Below are 17,587 nucleotides of genomic sequence, written 5' to 3'. Positions count from 1 at the left end.
GATATCTCAGTAAGAAATATGACTGTAGAAAGCTTTTTGTATTTATTTTTTTTGCGGTATGTGGACCTCTCACTATTGTGGCCTCTCCCATTGTGGAGTACAGGCTCCGGACACGCAGGCTCAGTGGCCATGGCTCACGGGTCCAGCCGCTCCGCGGCATGTGGGATCTTCCTGAACTGGGGCACGAACCCGTGTCCCCTGCATCGGCAGGTGGACTCTCAACCACTGTGCCACCTGGGAAGCCCTGTAGAAAGCTTTATAAGTTTTATAGGCCTAGACATATATAGAATGGAAAGAATTCATGGCCTATTACATTTGGGATGAGGGAGAGCAAAAATGCCATCACTGACCACTTTTGACATCCCTCAAAATAGAAAATGATTCTCAAGGCCATGGAGAGAGGCAACATCAAAGATATGAAGAGAGTTAAGGGTTTTTCAAAGGGGTGCCTGAAACATGTTTCCTTGGAAATTGCAAGGATAAATTTATGAAAATGGAACACAGAGCCTGTCTGGACTTCTTTCTCAGGCTGACTGTTAAAAAGTGTCCTAGCTAGTTCAGGCTGCCTAACAAATACCATAGACTGAATGCCTTAAATATGACATTTTTTCCTCATAGTCTGGACACTGGAAGTCTGAGATCAGGTTACCAACATGGCTGGTTTCTGATAAGAGCTTTCTTCCTGACTTTCAGTGTCCTCAGTTGATGGAGAGAAGGCAAACTCTCTGGTATCTCTTCTTATGAAGGCAAAACTCTCATCATGAGGGCCCTACCCTCATCTAAACTTAATTACCTATCAAAGTCCCCATCTTCAAATAGAACACATTGGGGTTTAGGGATTCAACCTGTGAATTGAGGAAGGGAGAAGAATTTAGTGTATAGCAGAATAGAGTCCCCAGAAATATAAATCGTTGTATCAAGTATTTACAGAAGAGAGTATCTTAGAGAGCTTCACAAGTTTCCTTTAACATTGAATGGTATATGCGTAACAGAAAAAGTTTTATGTGCCTAATAGTGGCACAGAATTTAGAGTTACTATACCTGAAGTGGTACTGTAGACCAGAATATGGGAAAATCTATAATTGACCTGTGTGGATCCAAACAAAATATCAGTATATCAGCAGGGGTGGGGGTGTATGTGTGAGTAGTAGGCAATGATGATATCAACAGATATCAAAATGGAAAGTGACATCAATCATCAAATGTCCCACCCCCAATAGCTTGACCTTATCTTGGAACCTCAATTCATGGGCATTATATATAAAGCCACTTGGGAAGATGGACAAAGCGGGGAGACAGGAACCAACTTGGATGAAATAAAGTCTTAGTCATTCCTTAAGAATGGTGTTTGAAATTAGGTTACATTTTAAATAAACTGGCAAGCAAAACAAAACCATGCATATCTGAGTTGGTGGACTGTTTTAATTAAAAGTTTCATTAGAATTGCTAATCCGACATTATTTTGAATTGGTCTTGATTCTCAACATTTTCAATACATTTGATTTCTGTTTCTGAAATATTTTACATTTATTGAATTGTCCCATCACTCCCTTTATCAGTTACAAACAAATAAAAGCATACCACATTTTACAGTCAATGTATTTTTAAACTGCTTTCAAAGAGGGAGTGGTTATATATGCTTCAAAGACAGCTTTCCTCCCTCTTTTTATGACATCAGTATCATTTTCTCTATTGAACTTTTCATAGAGGGGTTATATTGTAGCAGCCACTACTATTTTTTAGTTAATGCTATCAAAGGAATTGTAGGAGGAGTGTAATCACCAAATAGTTCTAGCCTGATGAAGTGAATAATGAAAAGTGCAGTGAATGTGCATTTAGTGTGTGTGTGTGTGTGTGTGTGTGTGCACATGCTTGTGTGTTTGTGAATTACCATTTCAATTCTCTTTCTGTATTCCTATGCTTCACAAACGAGTCAACTCTGATTTTAACTAAGTAGTGAGGGAGTTCCTGCATGAATTGCATAATGTGAGAGCCTCTCAAAATAAGTCTAAAGCAGACATTGAGTCATGTAGACATTAAGTAGTTTTTAAAGATAAATTTTATCAAGCAACCAAGGGATAGTCAATGTTTTTCCTTATCATAAGAGCATTGGATTTCAAATCTTTGCATACCAACAGTGAGTTCAAATCCTAAAAGAAGGATCTGATTCTTTATTTTACATATACATCTTGGGTAGAAAAATGTCCTTTAGTCTGTTAGCAATTCACACCTTTTATCAGAAGAAATAAAGACAAAATAGCACAGAATCTTGTTAAACAATAACATAAATAACATGTCTTCTCTGGATTCTTATAAACTCTATGAATTTAATTAACAAATTGAAAAGTTGTAATACTTCAAAAGGATTTGACAGAATACATTCATACTAGCTTGTCTTATTGATAATGGTCTCTAGACACTTAGCATGTTTACCATAATTAAGCTTTATTACATACAGGAAGGTGAGATGATTGAAGAGTTTTTCTGATCAGTGGCCCATCCTTATACTTCCCAACTCATAGGTACAAATCAGGTTTTACAGAAAACCAAAATGCTGGTGAGTGTTACTTAGGACAAACTGGGATGAGTAAACTTCCCATCACACATCCAGGATGTTCACTTCTCAAAGATAGGAAGTATGTGCTCAGAATGCTTCTATCAGGGTGACTTGACACATGTTGGTAAAAGTCACATCTTTTAAGCAGCATGCCTTGGTGGCTGAGCTTTCTTATGCTCAAGGTCCTTTTATACAGTCCGGTCAGCTGTCCCAATCTGGTAATTGGAAGCCTTTAAAATCACATCAGCATGCGCATACTATTGATGTCCATAACAAAGAACATCACTAACATGCTTTGACATATATAATTGTTTCTTGTATTAAATATTATTTGAGAAGTTTAGATATAACATTTCTTTATCAATATTCAAAGATGTTCAATAACTTCTCTTCAGGGTATAGTATGTCTATGAATTTTATATTTCTTGTGGACGTAAGCATGCAAGAAGGGTAAAAGGAACTTTGATTTAGTCAAATAGATATATAAAATGAACTGTGCCAAAAGAAAGAAGAAATGATCAGCAGTGGCAAAGCAGCAGAAAAGACCAACAATGTTTCAAAGATAAGTTATTTAAGGGTCCCTAAAAGAGGGCTGAATCCCACAGCTCAACTGCATATCTCCAGGGAGATGGAACCTCTGATAAGCTCTACTAATTGTAATTAAACCACACTGAAATATAATGATGCAAAGAGTAAACAGAACTAGCACAAGCTGCAACCAAGACTTTATAGTAAACACGGTTAAGATTGAGTTTGCACTTTGTACTGAAATAGTTCTAATGTCTTCATGTGGAACAACTCAGAAAAACCTCAGAGGCAGGTGCCTTCACGATTTTTATTTCGCAGATGAGGTAACCAAGTCAGAGAAATGTTTTCCGAAGTTATGTAACAAGTAAAATGGGTGAAGAAAGGATTTGAGCTCAGGCAGTCTGTTCCCAGAGCCTACCAGCTCTAAACAGTACAAAGTAATAGTTGTTACTTCTGCATGATTCTTATCTGGTATCAGGAAGAACATGAGCTGACAGGTAAACCACAGTCTTAAGTTTGAAAGACAGTTGGTGCTAGTCAACTGGGGACTTTGTAGAGGACACACTGCTTGACTGTAGATCACCAACCTGGGTGAAAATCAGGAGTAAGTCAACAACATTCCACACTTAGTAGTAAATGAAACTCAAAAATAATTATCTAAATAATAAAAATCTTAGACAATCTCTAATTTTAAAATGGAGGGAGATGATTTTTACACTTTCAATTACTGTATTTTTGGAAGGGAAAAATGATAAAAATCATCTAAAAGATGAGCTACTACAAGGAAATGACTTATAGAAGTCCTTATGGAACCCCATGAGTAATGATGATTTTTCTATCTTCATGTTCCACTCCAAGTGTTAATCCTTGGAGTAGTCCTAAGCTGACTACTGTTATTTACCCAGTAAAGTGATTCTAGTGGATATTTATCGTTTTGAGGGGTCCCCACATCTATCTCATAATTTCTGATTCTGGGTAACCTCCAACTTTGTATGGTTTGGGTGGGAGACAGGGATCCACCTCCCATAGTGTAAGCTGTCACTCTTTTAATTACATGGCCAATTAAAAGCTCTATTAAGAATGGAATTCTTTATTGTCAACCAAGATAGCAATGACATCTAACAAGTGGTTATTTAATTTATTTCTTGACCCTTAGATACTCCCTTTGTTCTTGCCTATTTTCCAACTTACCATTCAGTTTCCCTTCAAATCTGAGTTCCTGTTATTTCACTTTTTTTAATTGAAGTCATGTTTTTTCACACTCTATTTGAAATTTAATACAAAGTCCTAACATTTTCTACTGGACTTTGCATTAGATTATTAGCTTTCTGAATTTATAAATTTTATTTTATTTTATTTTTTACACAGCAGCTTCTTATTAATCATCCATTTTATAAACGTCAGTGTATACATGTCAATCCCAATCTCCCAATTCATCCCACTACCACCCCCAGCCCCACTAATTTCCTCCCTTGGTGTCCATAAGTGTGTTCTCTACATCTGCATCTCAATTTCTGCTATGCAAACCAGTTCATCAGTATGATTTCTCTAGGTCACACATATGTGTGTTAATATATGATATTTGTTTTTCTCTTTCTGACTTACTTCACTCTGTATGACAGTCTCTAGATCCATCCACGTCTCTACAAATGACCCAGTTTTGTTCCTTTTTATGGCTGAGTAATATTCCATTGTATATATGTACCACATCTTCTTTATCCGTTCATCTGTTGATGGGCATTTAGATTGCTTCCATGACCTAGCTATTGTAAATAGTGCTGCAATGAACATTGGGGTGCATGTGTCTTTTTGAATTATGGTTTTCTCTGGGTATATGCCTAGGAGTGGGATTGCTGGGTCATATGGTAATTCCATATTTAGTTTTTTTAAGGAATCTCCAGCATTTGTTGTTTGTAGGTTTTCTGATGATGCCCATTCTAACTGGTGTGAGGTGATACCTCATTGTAGTTTTGATTTGCATTTCTCTAATAATTAGTGATGCTGAGTACCTTTTCATGTGCTTCTTGGCCATCAGTATGTCTTCTCTGAAGAAATGTCTATTTAGGTCTTCTGCCCATTTTTGGATTGGGTTGTTTTTTTAATATTGAGCTGCATGAGCTGTTTATATATTTTGGAGATTAATCCTTCGTCCATTGATTCGTTTGAAAATATTTTCTCCCATTCTCAGGGTTGTCTTTTTGTCTTGTTTATGATTTCCTTTGCTGTGCTAAAGCTTTGAAGTTTCATTGCGACACATTTGTTTATTTTTGTTTTTATTTCCATTACCCCAGGAGGTGGATCAAAAAAGATCTTGCTGTGATGTATGTCAAAGAGTGTTCTTCCTATGTTTTCCTCTAAGAGTTTTATAGTGTCAGGTCTTACATTTAGGTCTCGAATCCATTTTGAGTTTATTTTTGTGTATGGTGTTAGGGACTGTTCTAATTTCGTTCTTTTACATGTAGCTGTCCAGTTTTCCCAGCACCACTTATTGAAGAAACTGTCTTTTCTCCATTGTATATCTTTGCCTCCTTTGTCATAGGTTAGTTGACCATGGGTGTGTGGGTTTATCTCTGGGCTTTCTATCTTCTTCCATTGATCTATATTTCTGTTTTTTGTGCCAGTACCACATTGTCTTTATTACTGTAGCTTTGTGGTATAGTCTGAAGTCAGGGAGTGTGATTCCTCCTGCTCACTTTTCTTTCCCTCAAGACTGCTTTGGTTGTTCAGGGTCCTTTGTGTCTTCATACAATTTTTTTTTTTTTAAGTTTTAGTTCTGTAAAAAATGTCATTGGTACTTTGACAGGGATTGCATTGAATCTGTAGATTGCTTTGGGTAGTATAGTCATTTTCACCATGTTGATTCTTCCAGTCCAAGAACATGGTATAACTCTCCATCTGTTAGTATCATCTTTAATTTTTTTCATCAGTGTCTTATAGATTTCTGCATACAGGTCTTTTATCTCCCCAGGTAGGTTTATTCCTAGGTATTTTATTTTTTGTTGCAATGGTAAATGGGAGGGTTTCCTTAATGTCTCTTTCAGATTTTTCATCATTAGTGTATAGGAATTCAAGAGATTTCTGTGTATTAATTTTGTATACTGAAACTTCACCAAATTTATTGATTAGCTCTAATAGTTTTCTGGTGACATCTTTAGGATTCTATATGTCTACTATCATGTCATCTGCAAACAGTGAAAGTTTTACTTCTTCTTTTCCAATTTTATTCCTTTTATATCTATTTCTTCTTTGATTGCCATGGCTGGGACTTCCAAAACTATGTTGAATAATAATGGTGAGAGTGGACATCCTTGTCTTCTTCCTGATCTTAGAGGAAATGCCTTCAGTTTTTCACCATTGAGAATGATGTTTGCTGTGGGTTTGTCATATATGGCCTTTGTTATGTTGAGGTAAGTTTCCTCTATGCCCACTTTCTGGAGAGTTTTTATCATAAATAGGTGTTGAATTTTGTCAAAAGCTTTTTCTGCATCTATTGAGATGATCATATGTTTTTTTTTTTTTTTTTTCAACAGCACTGTGCAGTTTTATTAACCATTCAAGTACAGTAGCATCTGTTAAGATCGGGACAGAATTGGGATTTAAAAGTGAACAGATATTCAGCATCTAACAGTTTGAAAGAAGCCACTACATACTCTTTTCACAAACATGTTTTCACAGAGCCAATACAGTACTAGCCATTAACCCAGCACACCAAGTGTACTGAAGTAGAAAAGATGCAACAAGAAAAATACCTACATTAGAAAGACTTAAACACTTTAGAAAAAAGAGTAAAACACTTTTAGTTTCTCCCCTTTAGCCCCTAAAACAACATCATACAATCTGGATCTACCTATACAGTCCTACATCAGCTTCTAGAATATTTGTCAGGAGGGCAAAAATAAAATGACACTGGCCAGTACAGTCTTTGGATATTTAGGAAGGGGAGGGGGAGAAAGTCAGTTCTCAGAACAAATTAGTCAGCTTCAGTCTCATCAGCAGGATCTTTGGATTCTTTGTTCTTCCGCACTTCTTCAATGTGCTTGTCCTTCTCTCGCAAACGCTCCAGTTTGGCAGCCATTTGCGCCTCTCGGTTCTCTTTGTTGGCTTCCATTTTGTGGGTCAGCTTCTCTTCTGCCATTTTACTGAAGTTGTTGTTCTCCTCTATCGCTTTTTGAAGCACTTCCTTCTCATGCTCTCGTTTCTCAGCAAGCTGCTTCAAGACCTCAGCTTCATGGGACTTGCGTCTTTCTTCTGCAGCTTCTAGTTTCTTCTGAATTTCCTCCAGGGAAAGATTCTTCTTCTTTGGAGGGGAAAGGGGGAATTCTGGGACAGATTCTTTTGATCGAGGGCTGAGAATCAGCTCAAAAGCCTGGCCTGAGGCACGCTTCTCCAGTTCCTTCACCTGGATATCAGAAGAAGCCATGGTGAACAGAAGACAAGAGACTGGCAGTGTATTCTACACAATCCACTAGCAAGGAAAACCCTGCTCGGTCCGAGCCGCCTGGCCACACTCTGAGCACCCACAGACCTGGGCGCGCACAAAAGCCGATCATATGGTTTTTATTCTTCAATTGGTTAATATGGTGTATCACATTGATTGATTTGCTTATATGGAAGAATCCTTGTATCCCTGGGATAAATCTTACTAGATCATGGTGTATGATCCTTTTAATGTGTTGTTGGGTTCTGTTTGCTAGTATTTTGTTGAGGATTTTGCATCTACTTTCATCAGTAATATTGGTCTGTTATTTTCTTTTTTTTCTCATATCTTTGTCTAGATTTGGGATCTGGGTTTTGGTGGCCTCATAGAATGAGTTTGGGAGTGTTCCTTCTTCTGCAATATTTTGGAAGTGTTTGAGAAGGATGGGTGTTAGCTCTTGTCTAAATGTTTGATATAATTCACCTATGAAGCCATCTTCAAAACAAAAGGTCCAGAGCTTTTGTTTGTTGAAAGATTTTTAATCACAGTTTCAATTTCATTACTTATGATTGGCCTGTTCATATTTTCTATTTCTTCCTGAATCAGTCTTGGAAGATTACACCTTTCCAAAAGTTTGTCCATTTGTTCCAGGTTCTCCATTTTATTGGCATAGAGTTGCTTTTAGTAGTGTCTTAGGATGCTTTTTATTTCTGCGGTGTCTGTTGTAACTTCTCCTTTTGCATTTCCAATTTTATTGATTTGAGACCTCTCCCTCTTTTTCTTGATGAGTCTGGCTAATGGTTTTTCAATTATTTTAACTTCTCAAAGAACCAGCTTTTGTTTTATTGATACTTGCTACTGTTTTCTTTTTTTTTAATTTCATTTATTTCTGCTCTGATCTTTATGATTTCTTTCCTTCTGCTAACTTTGGGTTTTGTTTGTTCTTCTTTCTCTAGTTCCTTTAGGTGTAAGGTTAGATTTTTTATTTGAGATTTTTCTTGTTTCTTGAGATAGGCTTTTATAGTTATAAACTTCCCTCTTAGAACTGCTTTTGCTGCATCCCATAGGTTTTCTTTTTCTTATATATAATTTCTTTTCTTTTTTTTTATATTTTATTTTTATTTTACATTTTTTTATACAGCAGGTTCTTATGAGTCATCATTTTTTACATATCAGTGTATACATGTCAATCCCAATCACCCAATTCATCACATCACCACCACCATCAACCCCTCCCCCTACAGCTTTCTCCCCTTGGTGTCCATAAATTTGTTCTCTACATCTGTGTCTCACTTTCTTCCCTGAAAACTTGTTCATCTGTACCATTTTTCTAGGTTCTGCATATATGTGTTAATATATGATATTTGTTTTTCTCTTTCTGACTTACTTCACTCTGTATGACGGTCTCTAGATCAATCCATGTCTCAACAAATGACCCAGTTTCATTCCTTTATATGGCTGAGTAATATTCCATTGTATATATGTACCAAAATTTCTTTATCCATTAATCTTTTGATGGGCATTTAGGTTGTTTACATGTCCTGCTATTGTAAATAGTGCTGCAATGAGCATTGGGATGCTTGTGTCTTTTTGAATTATGGTTTCTCTGGGTATATGCCCAGGAGTGGGATTGCTGGATCATATGGTAATTTTAGTTTTAGTTTTTTAAGGTACCTCCATACTGTTCTCCATAGTGGCTGTATCAATTTACATTCCCACCAACAGTGCAAGAGGGTTCCCTTTTCTTCATACCCTCTCCAGCATTTGTTGTTTGTAGGTTTACTGATGATGCCCATTCTAACTGGTGTGAGGTGATACCTCATTGTAGTTTTGATTTGCATTTCTCTAATAATTAGTGATGCTGAGTACCTTTTCATGTGCTTCTTGGCCATCAGTAAGTCTTCTTTTGAGAAATGTCTAGTTAGGTCTTCTGCTCATTTTTGGATTTTTTTTTTTAATATTGAGCTGCATGAGCTGTTTATATATTTTGGAGATTAATCCTTTGTCCATTGATTCATTTACAAATATTTTCTCCCATTCTCAGGGTTTTCTTTTCATCTTGTTTATGGCTTCCTTTGCTGTACTAAAGCTTTGAAGTTTCATTAGATCCCATTTGTTTATTTTTGTTTTTATTTCCATTACTCTAGGATGGGTTTCAAAAAAGATCTTGCTGTGATTTATTTCAAAGAGTGTTCCTCCTAAGTTTTCCTCTAAGAGTTTTATAGTGTCCAGTCTTACATTTAGGTCTCGAATCCATTTTGAGTTTATTTTTGTGTATGGTGTTAGGGACTGTTCTAATTTCATTCTCTTACATGTAGCTGTCCAGTTTCCCCAGCACCACTTATTGAAGAGAGTATCTTTTCTCCATTGTATATCCTTGCTTCCTTTGTCCTAGATTAGTTGACCATAGGTGCATGGGTTTATCTCTGTGCTTTGTTGCTTTTTTTATTTTTTGAGCATTTTTCTTCTCTTTTTTTAAAATTTCTTTTAATTTTAATTTTTTTCCACACACACACTGTATTTTTTTTTTACAAAAGATAATAAACTGACACTAAGCATTGTAAATGGATGACCACCACAAAAGCAACAATGATTGCAATTATCAAACATAAAACACACTAATACTATGTCATAATATTGACATTCTGTCCAGTTATCCTCCACTGTACCAGCTCCTTTACTTTGCAGTGAAAATTGATTTGTATATTTTTTGTGTCTGAGTTCTTGTGGAATTCATTTTTTTATTATTCAAACAGAAAGTCACAAAAATTATAATCATCCTCATCAGTTCACTCTCTCCCATGTAATTATTTTTTTATCTTGATCTTTTGTTAGTACTTTTATGAATTCATCAGTTTTCCATTAGAGTTCTGAAATTGCTTATTCATTCAGTTCAGCAATAATAGTCACTTACTAGAAACCTGTACTTATCAGAGTCTTTACCGTGAATTCCTTGAAGTTGAAACACTTTTATAGGAACATTTTTGCGAAAGCAGCAGAGTACACTCAGAACTGTCTGTAAATGACAAAAGACTTAAAAATGACCATGGTTAAAGATTTGATGAAAGTTCATACTAATGCAATTGAGAAGGAAATTTAGTTACTTCTGAGATATACATTTTAAAGTAATAACTAGAATTATGATTTATAACATTATACCAGGACATATAAGATTTTTAGAAATTTCATGTGATGTCTGAAACATTTATATTAACATATTTCTATACAAATAACCCAAAGAAAGTTTAGTATTAGTTGTTTTAATGTTTGCTTGTTTGTTTATTTATACTGCAGGTTCTTATTAGTCATCAGTTTTATACACATCAGTGTACATATGTCAATCCCAATTGCCCAACTCAGCACACCATGATCCCCATCCCACTGTGGTTTTCCCCCCTTCATGTCCATATGTTTGTTCTCTACATCTGTATCTCAACTTCTTCCCTGCAAACTGGTTCATCTGTACCATTTTTCTAGGATCCACATACATGCATTAATATACGATATTTGTTTTTCTCTTTCTGACTTATTTCACTCCGTATGACAGTATCTAGATCCATCCACATCTCAACAAATGAGTCAATTTTGTTCCTTTATATGGCTGAGTAAAATTCCATTGTATATATGCACCACATCTTCTTTATCTATTCATCTGTCGATGGACATTTAGGTTGCTTCCGTGAACTGGCTATTGTAAATAATGCTACAATGAACATTGGGGTACATGTGTATTTTTGAATTATGGATTTCTCTGGGTATATGCCCAATAGTGGGATTTTGGGGTCATATGGTAACTCTATTTTTAGTTTTCTAAGGAACCTCCATACTGTTCTCCATAGTGGCTGTATCAATTTACATTGCCACCAAGAGTGCAAGAGGGTTCCCTTTTCTCCACACCCTCTCCAACACTTGTTGTTTGTAGAATTTCTGATGATGTCCATTCTAACTTGTGTGAGGTGATACCTCATTGTAGTTTCAATTTGCATTTCTCTAATAAACAGTGATATTGAGCAGTTTTTTGTGTGCCTCTTGGTCATCTGTATGTCTTCTTTGGAGAAATGTCTATTTAGGTCTTCTGCCCATTTTTTGATTGGTTTGTTTGTTTCTTTAATATTGAGCTGCATGAGCTGTTTATATATTTTGGAGATTAATCGTTTGTCCATTGATTCATTTACAAATATTTTCTCCCATTCTCAGGGTTGTCTTTTCTTCTTGTTTATGGTTTCCTTTGCTGTGCAAAAGCTTTGAAGTTTCATTGTGACACATTTGTTTATTTTTGTTTTTATTTCTATTAATCTATGTGGTGGATCAAAAAAGATCTTGCTGTGATTTATGTCAAAGAGTGTTCTTCCTATGTTTTCCTCTAAGAGTTTTAGAGTGTCCGATCTTACATTTAGGTCTCGAATCCATTTTGAGTTTATTTTTGTATATGTTGTCAGGGACTGTTCTAATTTCATTCTTTTACATGTAGCTGTCCAGTTTTCCCAGCATCACTTATTGAAGAGACTGTCTTTTCTCCATTGTTTATCTTTGCCTTCTTTGTCATACATTAGTTGACCATGGGTGTGTGGGTTTATCTCTGGGCTTTCTATCTTCTTCCATTGATCTATGTTTCTGTTTTTGTGCCAGCACCATATTGTCTTCATTTCTGTTGCTTTGTTGTATAGTCTGAAGTCAGGGAGTCTGATTGTTTCAGCTCCGATTTTTTCCCTCAAGACCGCTGTGTCTATTCGGGGTCTTTTTTGCCTCCGTACAAATTTTAAGACGATTTGTTCCATTTCAGTAAAAAATGCCATTGGTAATTTGATAGGGATTGCATCAAATCTGTAGATTGTTTTGGGTAATATAGTCCTTATCACAATATTGATTCTTCCAAAACAAGAACTTGGTATATCTCTCCATCTGTTGGTATCATCTTTAATTTCTTTCATCCGTGTCTTATAGTTTTCTGCATACATGTCTTTTGTTTCCCTAGGTAGGATTATCCCTAGGTATTTTATTCTTTTTGCAGCAATGGTAAATATGATTGTTTCCATAATTTCTCTTTCAGATTTTTCATCATTAGTGTACAGGAATGCAAGAAATTTCTGTGCATTAATTTTATATGCTACAACTTTACCAAATTCATTGATTAGCTCTAGTAGTTTTCTGGTTGTATTTTTAGGAAACTCTATGTATAGTATCATATCATCTGAAAACAGTGACAGTTTTACTTCTTTTTTTCCAATTAGTATTCCTTTTATTTCTTTTTCTTCTCTGATTGCCATGGCTAGGACTTCCAAAACTATGTTGAATAATAATGGTGAGAGTGGACATCCTTGTGTCATTCCTGATCTTAGAGGAAATGCCTTCAGTTTTTCAGCATTAAGAATGATGTTTGCTGTCGGTTTGTCATATATGGCCTTTATTATGTTGAGGTAGGTTCCCACTATGCCCACTTTCTGGAGAGTTTTTATCATAAATCGGTGTTGAGTTTTGTCAAAAGGTTTCTCTGCATCTATTGAGATGATCATATGATTTTTATTCTTCAATTTATTAATATGGTGTATCACATTGATTGATTTGCGTATATTGAAGAATTCTTGCATCCCTGGGATAAATCCAACTTGATCGTGGTGTATGATCCTTTTAATGTGTTGTTCGATTCTGTTTGCTAGTATTATGTTGAGGATTTTGCATATATATTCATCAGTGATATTTGTCTGTAATTTTCTTTTTTTGTAGTATCTTTGTCTGGTTTTGGTATCAGGTGATGGTGGCCTCATAGAATGAGTTTGGGAGTATTCCTTCCTCTGCAAATTTTTGGAAGAGTTTGAGAAGGATGGGTGATAACTCTTCTCTAAATGCTTGATAGAATTCTCCTGTGAAGACATCTGGTCCTGGATTTTGTTTGTTGGAAGATTTTTTCTCACACTTTCAATTTCACTAGTTGAGATTTGTCTGTTCATATTTTCTGTTTCTTCCTGGTTTAGTCTTGGATGGTTATACATTTCTAAGAATTTGTTCATTTCCTCCAGGTCTTCCATTTTATTGGAATAGAGTTGCTTGCTGTTGTCTCTTAGGATGTTTTTTATTTCTGAAGTGTCTGTTGTAACTTCTTTTTCATTTCTAATTTTATTGATTTGAGTCCTCTCTCTCTTTTTCTTGATGAGTCTGGATAATGGTTTATCAATTTTGTTTATCTTCTCAAAGAACGATCTTTTAGTTTTATTGATCTTTGTTATTGTTTACTTTGTTTCTATTTCATTTATTTCTGCTGTGATCTTTATGATTTCTTTCCTTCTGCTAACTTTGGGTTTTGTTGGTTCTTCTTTCTCTAGTTCCTTTAGGTGTAAGCTTAGATTGTTTACTTGAAATGTTTCTTGTTTCTTGAGGTAGGTTTGTATAGCTATAAACTTCCCTCTTAGAACTGCTTTTGCTGCATTCCATAGGTTTTGGATCATCATGTTTTCATTGTCATTTGTCTCTAGGTAGTTTTTGATTTCCTCTTTGATTTCTTCAGTGATCTCTTGGTTATTTAGTAGTGTATTGTTTAGCCTCCATGTGCTTGTGTGTTTTACATTTTTTTCCCTGTAATTGATTTCTTATCTCCTAGCATTGTGGTCAGAAAAGATGCTTAATATGATTTCAATTTTCTTAAATTTACTGAGGCTTGATTTGTGACCCAAGATGTGATCTATCCTGGCGAATGTTCTGTGCACACTTGAGAAGAAAGTGTAATCTGCTGTTTTCGGATGGAATGTCCTATAAATATCAATTAAATCTATCTGGTCTATTGTGTAATTTAAAGCTTCTGTTTTCTTATGTATTTTCATTTTGGATGATCTGTTCATTGGTGTAACTGAGGTGTTAAAGTCCCCCACTATTATTGTGTTACTGTCAATTTCCTCTTTTATAGCTGTTAGCAGTTGCCTTATGTATTGAGGTGCTCCTGTGTTGGGTGCATATATATTTATAATTGTTATATCTTCTTCTTGGATTGATCCCTTGATCATTATGTAGTGTCCTTCCTTGTCTCTTGTAACATTCTTTATTTTAATGTCTATTTTATCTAATATGAGTATAGCTACTCCAGCTTTCTTTGATTTTCATTTGCATGGAATATCTTTTTCCATCCCCTCACTCTCAGTCTGTATGTGTCTGTAGGTCTGAGTGGGTCTCCTGTAGAAAGCATATATGGGTCTTGTTTTTGTATCCATTCAGAGAGCCTGTGTCTTTTGTTTGGAGCATTTAATCCATTCATGTTTAAGGTAATGATCGATATGTATGTTCCTATGACCATTTTTTAATTGTTTTGGTAGATCCTATTTTTCTCTTGTTTTTCCCACTTAGAAAAGTTCCCTTACCATTTGTTGTAAAGCTAGTTTTGTGGTGCTGAATTCTCTTAGCTTTTGCTTGTCTGTAAACCTTTTGATTTCTCCATTGAATCTGAATGAGATCCTTGTTGGGTAATCTTGGTTGTAGGTTCTTCCCTTCATCACTTTAAGTATATTATGCCACTCCCTTCTGGCTTGTAGAGTTTCTGCTGAGAAATCAGCTGTTAACCTTATGGGAGTTCCCTTGTATATTATGTGTCATTTTTCCCTTGCTGCCTTCAATAATTTTTCTTTGTCTTTAATTTTTGCTAATTTGATTACTATGTGTCTCGGCGTGTTTCTCCTTGGGTTTATCCTGTATGGGACTTGCTGTGCTTCCTGGACTTGGGTGACTATTACCTTTCCCATGTTAGGGAAGTTTTCAACTATAATCTCTTCAAATATTTTCTCTGGTCCTTTCTCTCTTCTCTTTCTGAGCCCCCTATAATGTGAATATTTTTGTGTATAATGTTGTCCCAGATGTCTTTTAGGCCTTCTTCATTTATTTTCATTATTTTTTCTTTATTCTATTCTGCAGCAGTGAATTCCACCATTCTGTCTTCCAGATCACTTATCGTTCTGCCTCAGTTATTCTGCTATTGATTCATTCTAGTGTAGTTTTCATTTCAGTTATTGTATTGTTCTTCTCTGTTTGTTTGTTCTTTAATTCTAGGTCTTCATTAAACATTTCTTGTATCATCTTGATCTTTGCCTCCATTCTTTTTCCGAAGTCCTGGATCATCTTCAGTATCATTATTCTGCATTTTTTTAATGGAAAGTTTCCTATCTCCACTTCCTGTAGGTGTTTTTCTGGGGTTTTATCTTGTTCTTTCATCTGGCACATAGCCCTCATCTTTTCATCTTGTCTATCCTTCTGTGAATGTAGTTTTTGTTCCACAGACTGCAGGACTGTAGTTCTTGTTTCTGCTGTCTGCCCTCTGGTGGATGAAGTTATCTAAGAGGCTTGTGCAAGTTTCCTGATGGGAGGGGTTGGTAGTGGCTAGAGCTGGCTGTTGTTCTAGTGGGAAGAGCTCAGTAAATCTTTAATCCACTTGTCTTCTGATGTGGGCAGCTGGGTTCCCTCCCTTTTGGTTGTTTGGACTGAGGCGACCCAACACTAGAGCCCACCCGGGCTCTTTGGTGGAGCTAATGGCAGACTCTGGGAGGGCTCAGGTCAAGGAGTACTTCCTAGAACTTCTGCTGCCAGTGTCCTTGTCCTCATGGTGAGACACAGACACCTCCCGCCTCTGCAGGAGACCCTCCAACACTAGCAGGTAAGTCTTGTTCAGTCTCCTATGGGGTCACTGCTCCTTCCCCTGGGTCCCAATGCACACACTAATGTGTGTGTGCCCTCCAAGAGTGGAGTCTCTCTTTCCCCCAGTCCTTTTGAAGTCATGAAATCAAATCCCACTAGCCTTCAAAGTCTGATTCTCTAGGAATTCCTCCTCCAGTTGCTGGACCCACAGGTTCAGAAGCCTGATGTGCAGCTTAGAACCTTCACTGCAGTGAGTGGACTTCTGTGGTATAAGTGTTCTCCAATTTGTGAGTCACCCAGCCAGCAGTTATGGGATTTGATTTTATTGTGATTGTGCCCCTCCTACCATCTCGTTGTGGCTTCTCCTTTTTTTTGGATGTGGGGTATCTTTTTTGGTGAGTTCCAGTGTCTTCCTGTCGATGACTGTTCAGCAGTTAGTTGTGATTCTGGTGTTCTTGCAAGAGGGAGTGAAAGCGTGTCCTTCTACTCAACCATCTTGAACCAAGCTCTTTGTATTAGATTATTTTTAATTGTACATTTTTCTTCTGATTCTTTACAATATTTCCTTTTTCAGATTCTGAAACCTCGTTACTTCATGAGCCTCATTACTTTTATTATTCTTACTAATTCAAAAATAATACAAGATCTTATTGACATTAAAATTTGCTAACAACTGTGTAACTGGATTGCCTTCAATTTCATGTTTTTTTGTTTTTATTTTTTCTATTTGTTCAATAGAAAGACTTCCTAGTTCAATGTACAACTTAAAGTCTCTTAACATACATAATTTCTTCTTCAATTTCAAGTTCCTTGTATACTTTTAACAATGGAAATTCTGACTAACAAGGATATAATTGTCCCCTTCCTTACTGTCTAAATCTTATCTGGAATTGTGACCCAACATTCCATAGAATAGAATATAGATCATAAATATATTTTTCATATGTGTTATTAGGATTTTTTCCTTCATCTGGGAATCAGTTACACTTATTCCTCCAGGACACTATCTTGTTAGAATCACACGTTCTTCAGTCAAGAGCACACACACACAGACAAACACACACATATAAATACACACACAGTAGAGGGATGGAGATGGGATATTTTTCTGCTCAGTTAATAGAGTTACAATGGAAATTCAAGCAGGGGCTACGGCCCAGTGCTCCAGTTGTCAGAGGTTTTGTAACACTGAAAATCTTTGTTTTTCATAATTTTTGAGCATTTGTTTATGGATAAGCTGTGGTTAAGGTTGGTTATCAGACCCAAATTCGAGCAGAATATCACTTTGTCTTTATAATCTCTCTACTCCTCAAACTTCTCAACAAAAGGCAACAATTGATTTACCCTTATGTTAATAAAGCTTAAGCCTCAAAGTCCCTCTCTTCCATGGACTCCTTCCAGGATCCTTACTGGGGAGCCTAAAATCTATTCACATGGTCACTTCAAAATAGGTATTTTAACTGTAATTAAATAAG

At 36.1% G+C, this 17,587-nt stretch overlaps 1 protein-coding gene across 1 annotated transcript; it reads right to left on the bottom strand.

Annotated features, from left to right (window-relative positions):
* Positions 1-6,614: 6,614 nt before the first annotated feature.
* LOC137206026 (stathmin-like) lies at positions 6,615-7,622 on the bottom strand. The gene has a single exon (XM_067704549.1). The coding sequence runs from the start codon at positions 7,503-7,505 to the stop codon at positions 7,056-7,058; it is 450 nt and encodes a 149-aa protein (XP_067560650.1). The 5' UTR covers positions 7,506-7,622; the 3' UTR covers positions 6,615-7,055.
* Positions 7,623-17,587: the final 9,965 nt, after the last annotated feature.

The sequence above is a fragment of the Pseudorca crassidens genome, chromosome 14 (assembly GCF_039906515.1).
Source record: "Pseudorca crassidens isolate mPseCra1 chromosome 14, mPseCra1.hap1, whole genome shotgun sequence".
Taxonomy (NCBI): Eukaryota; Metazoa; Chordata; class Mammalia; order Artiodactyla; family Delphinidae; genus Pseudorca; species Pseudorca crassidens.
Note: the sequence above shows the minus strand (reverse complement) of the source record. Positions and strands in the feature narration are given on the sequence as shown.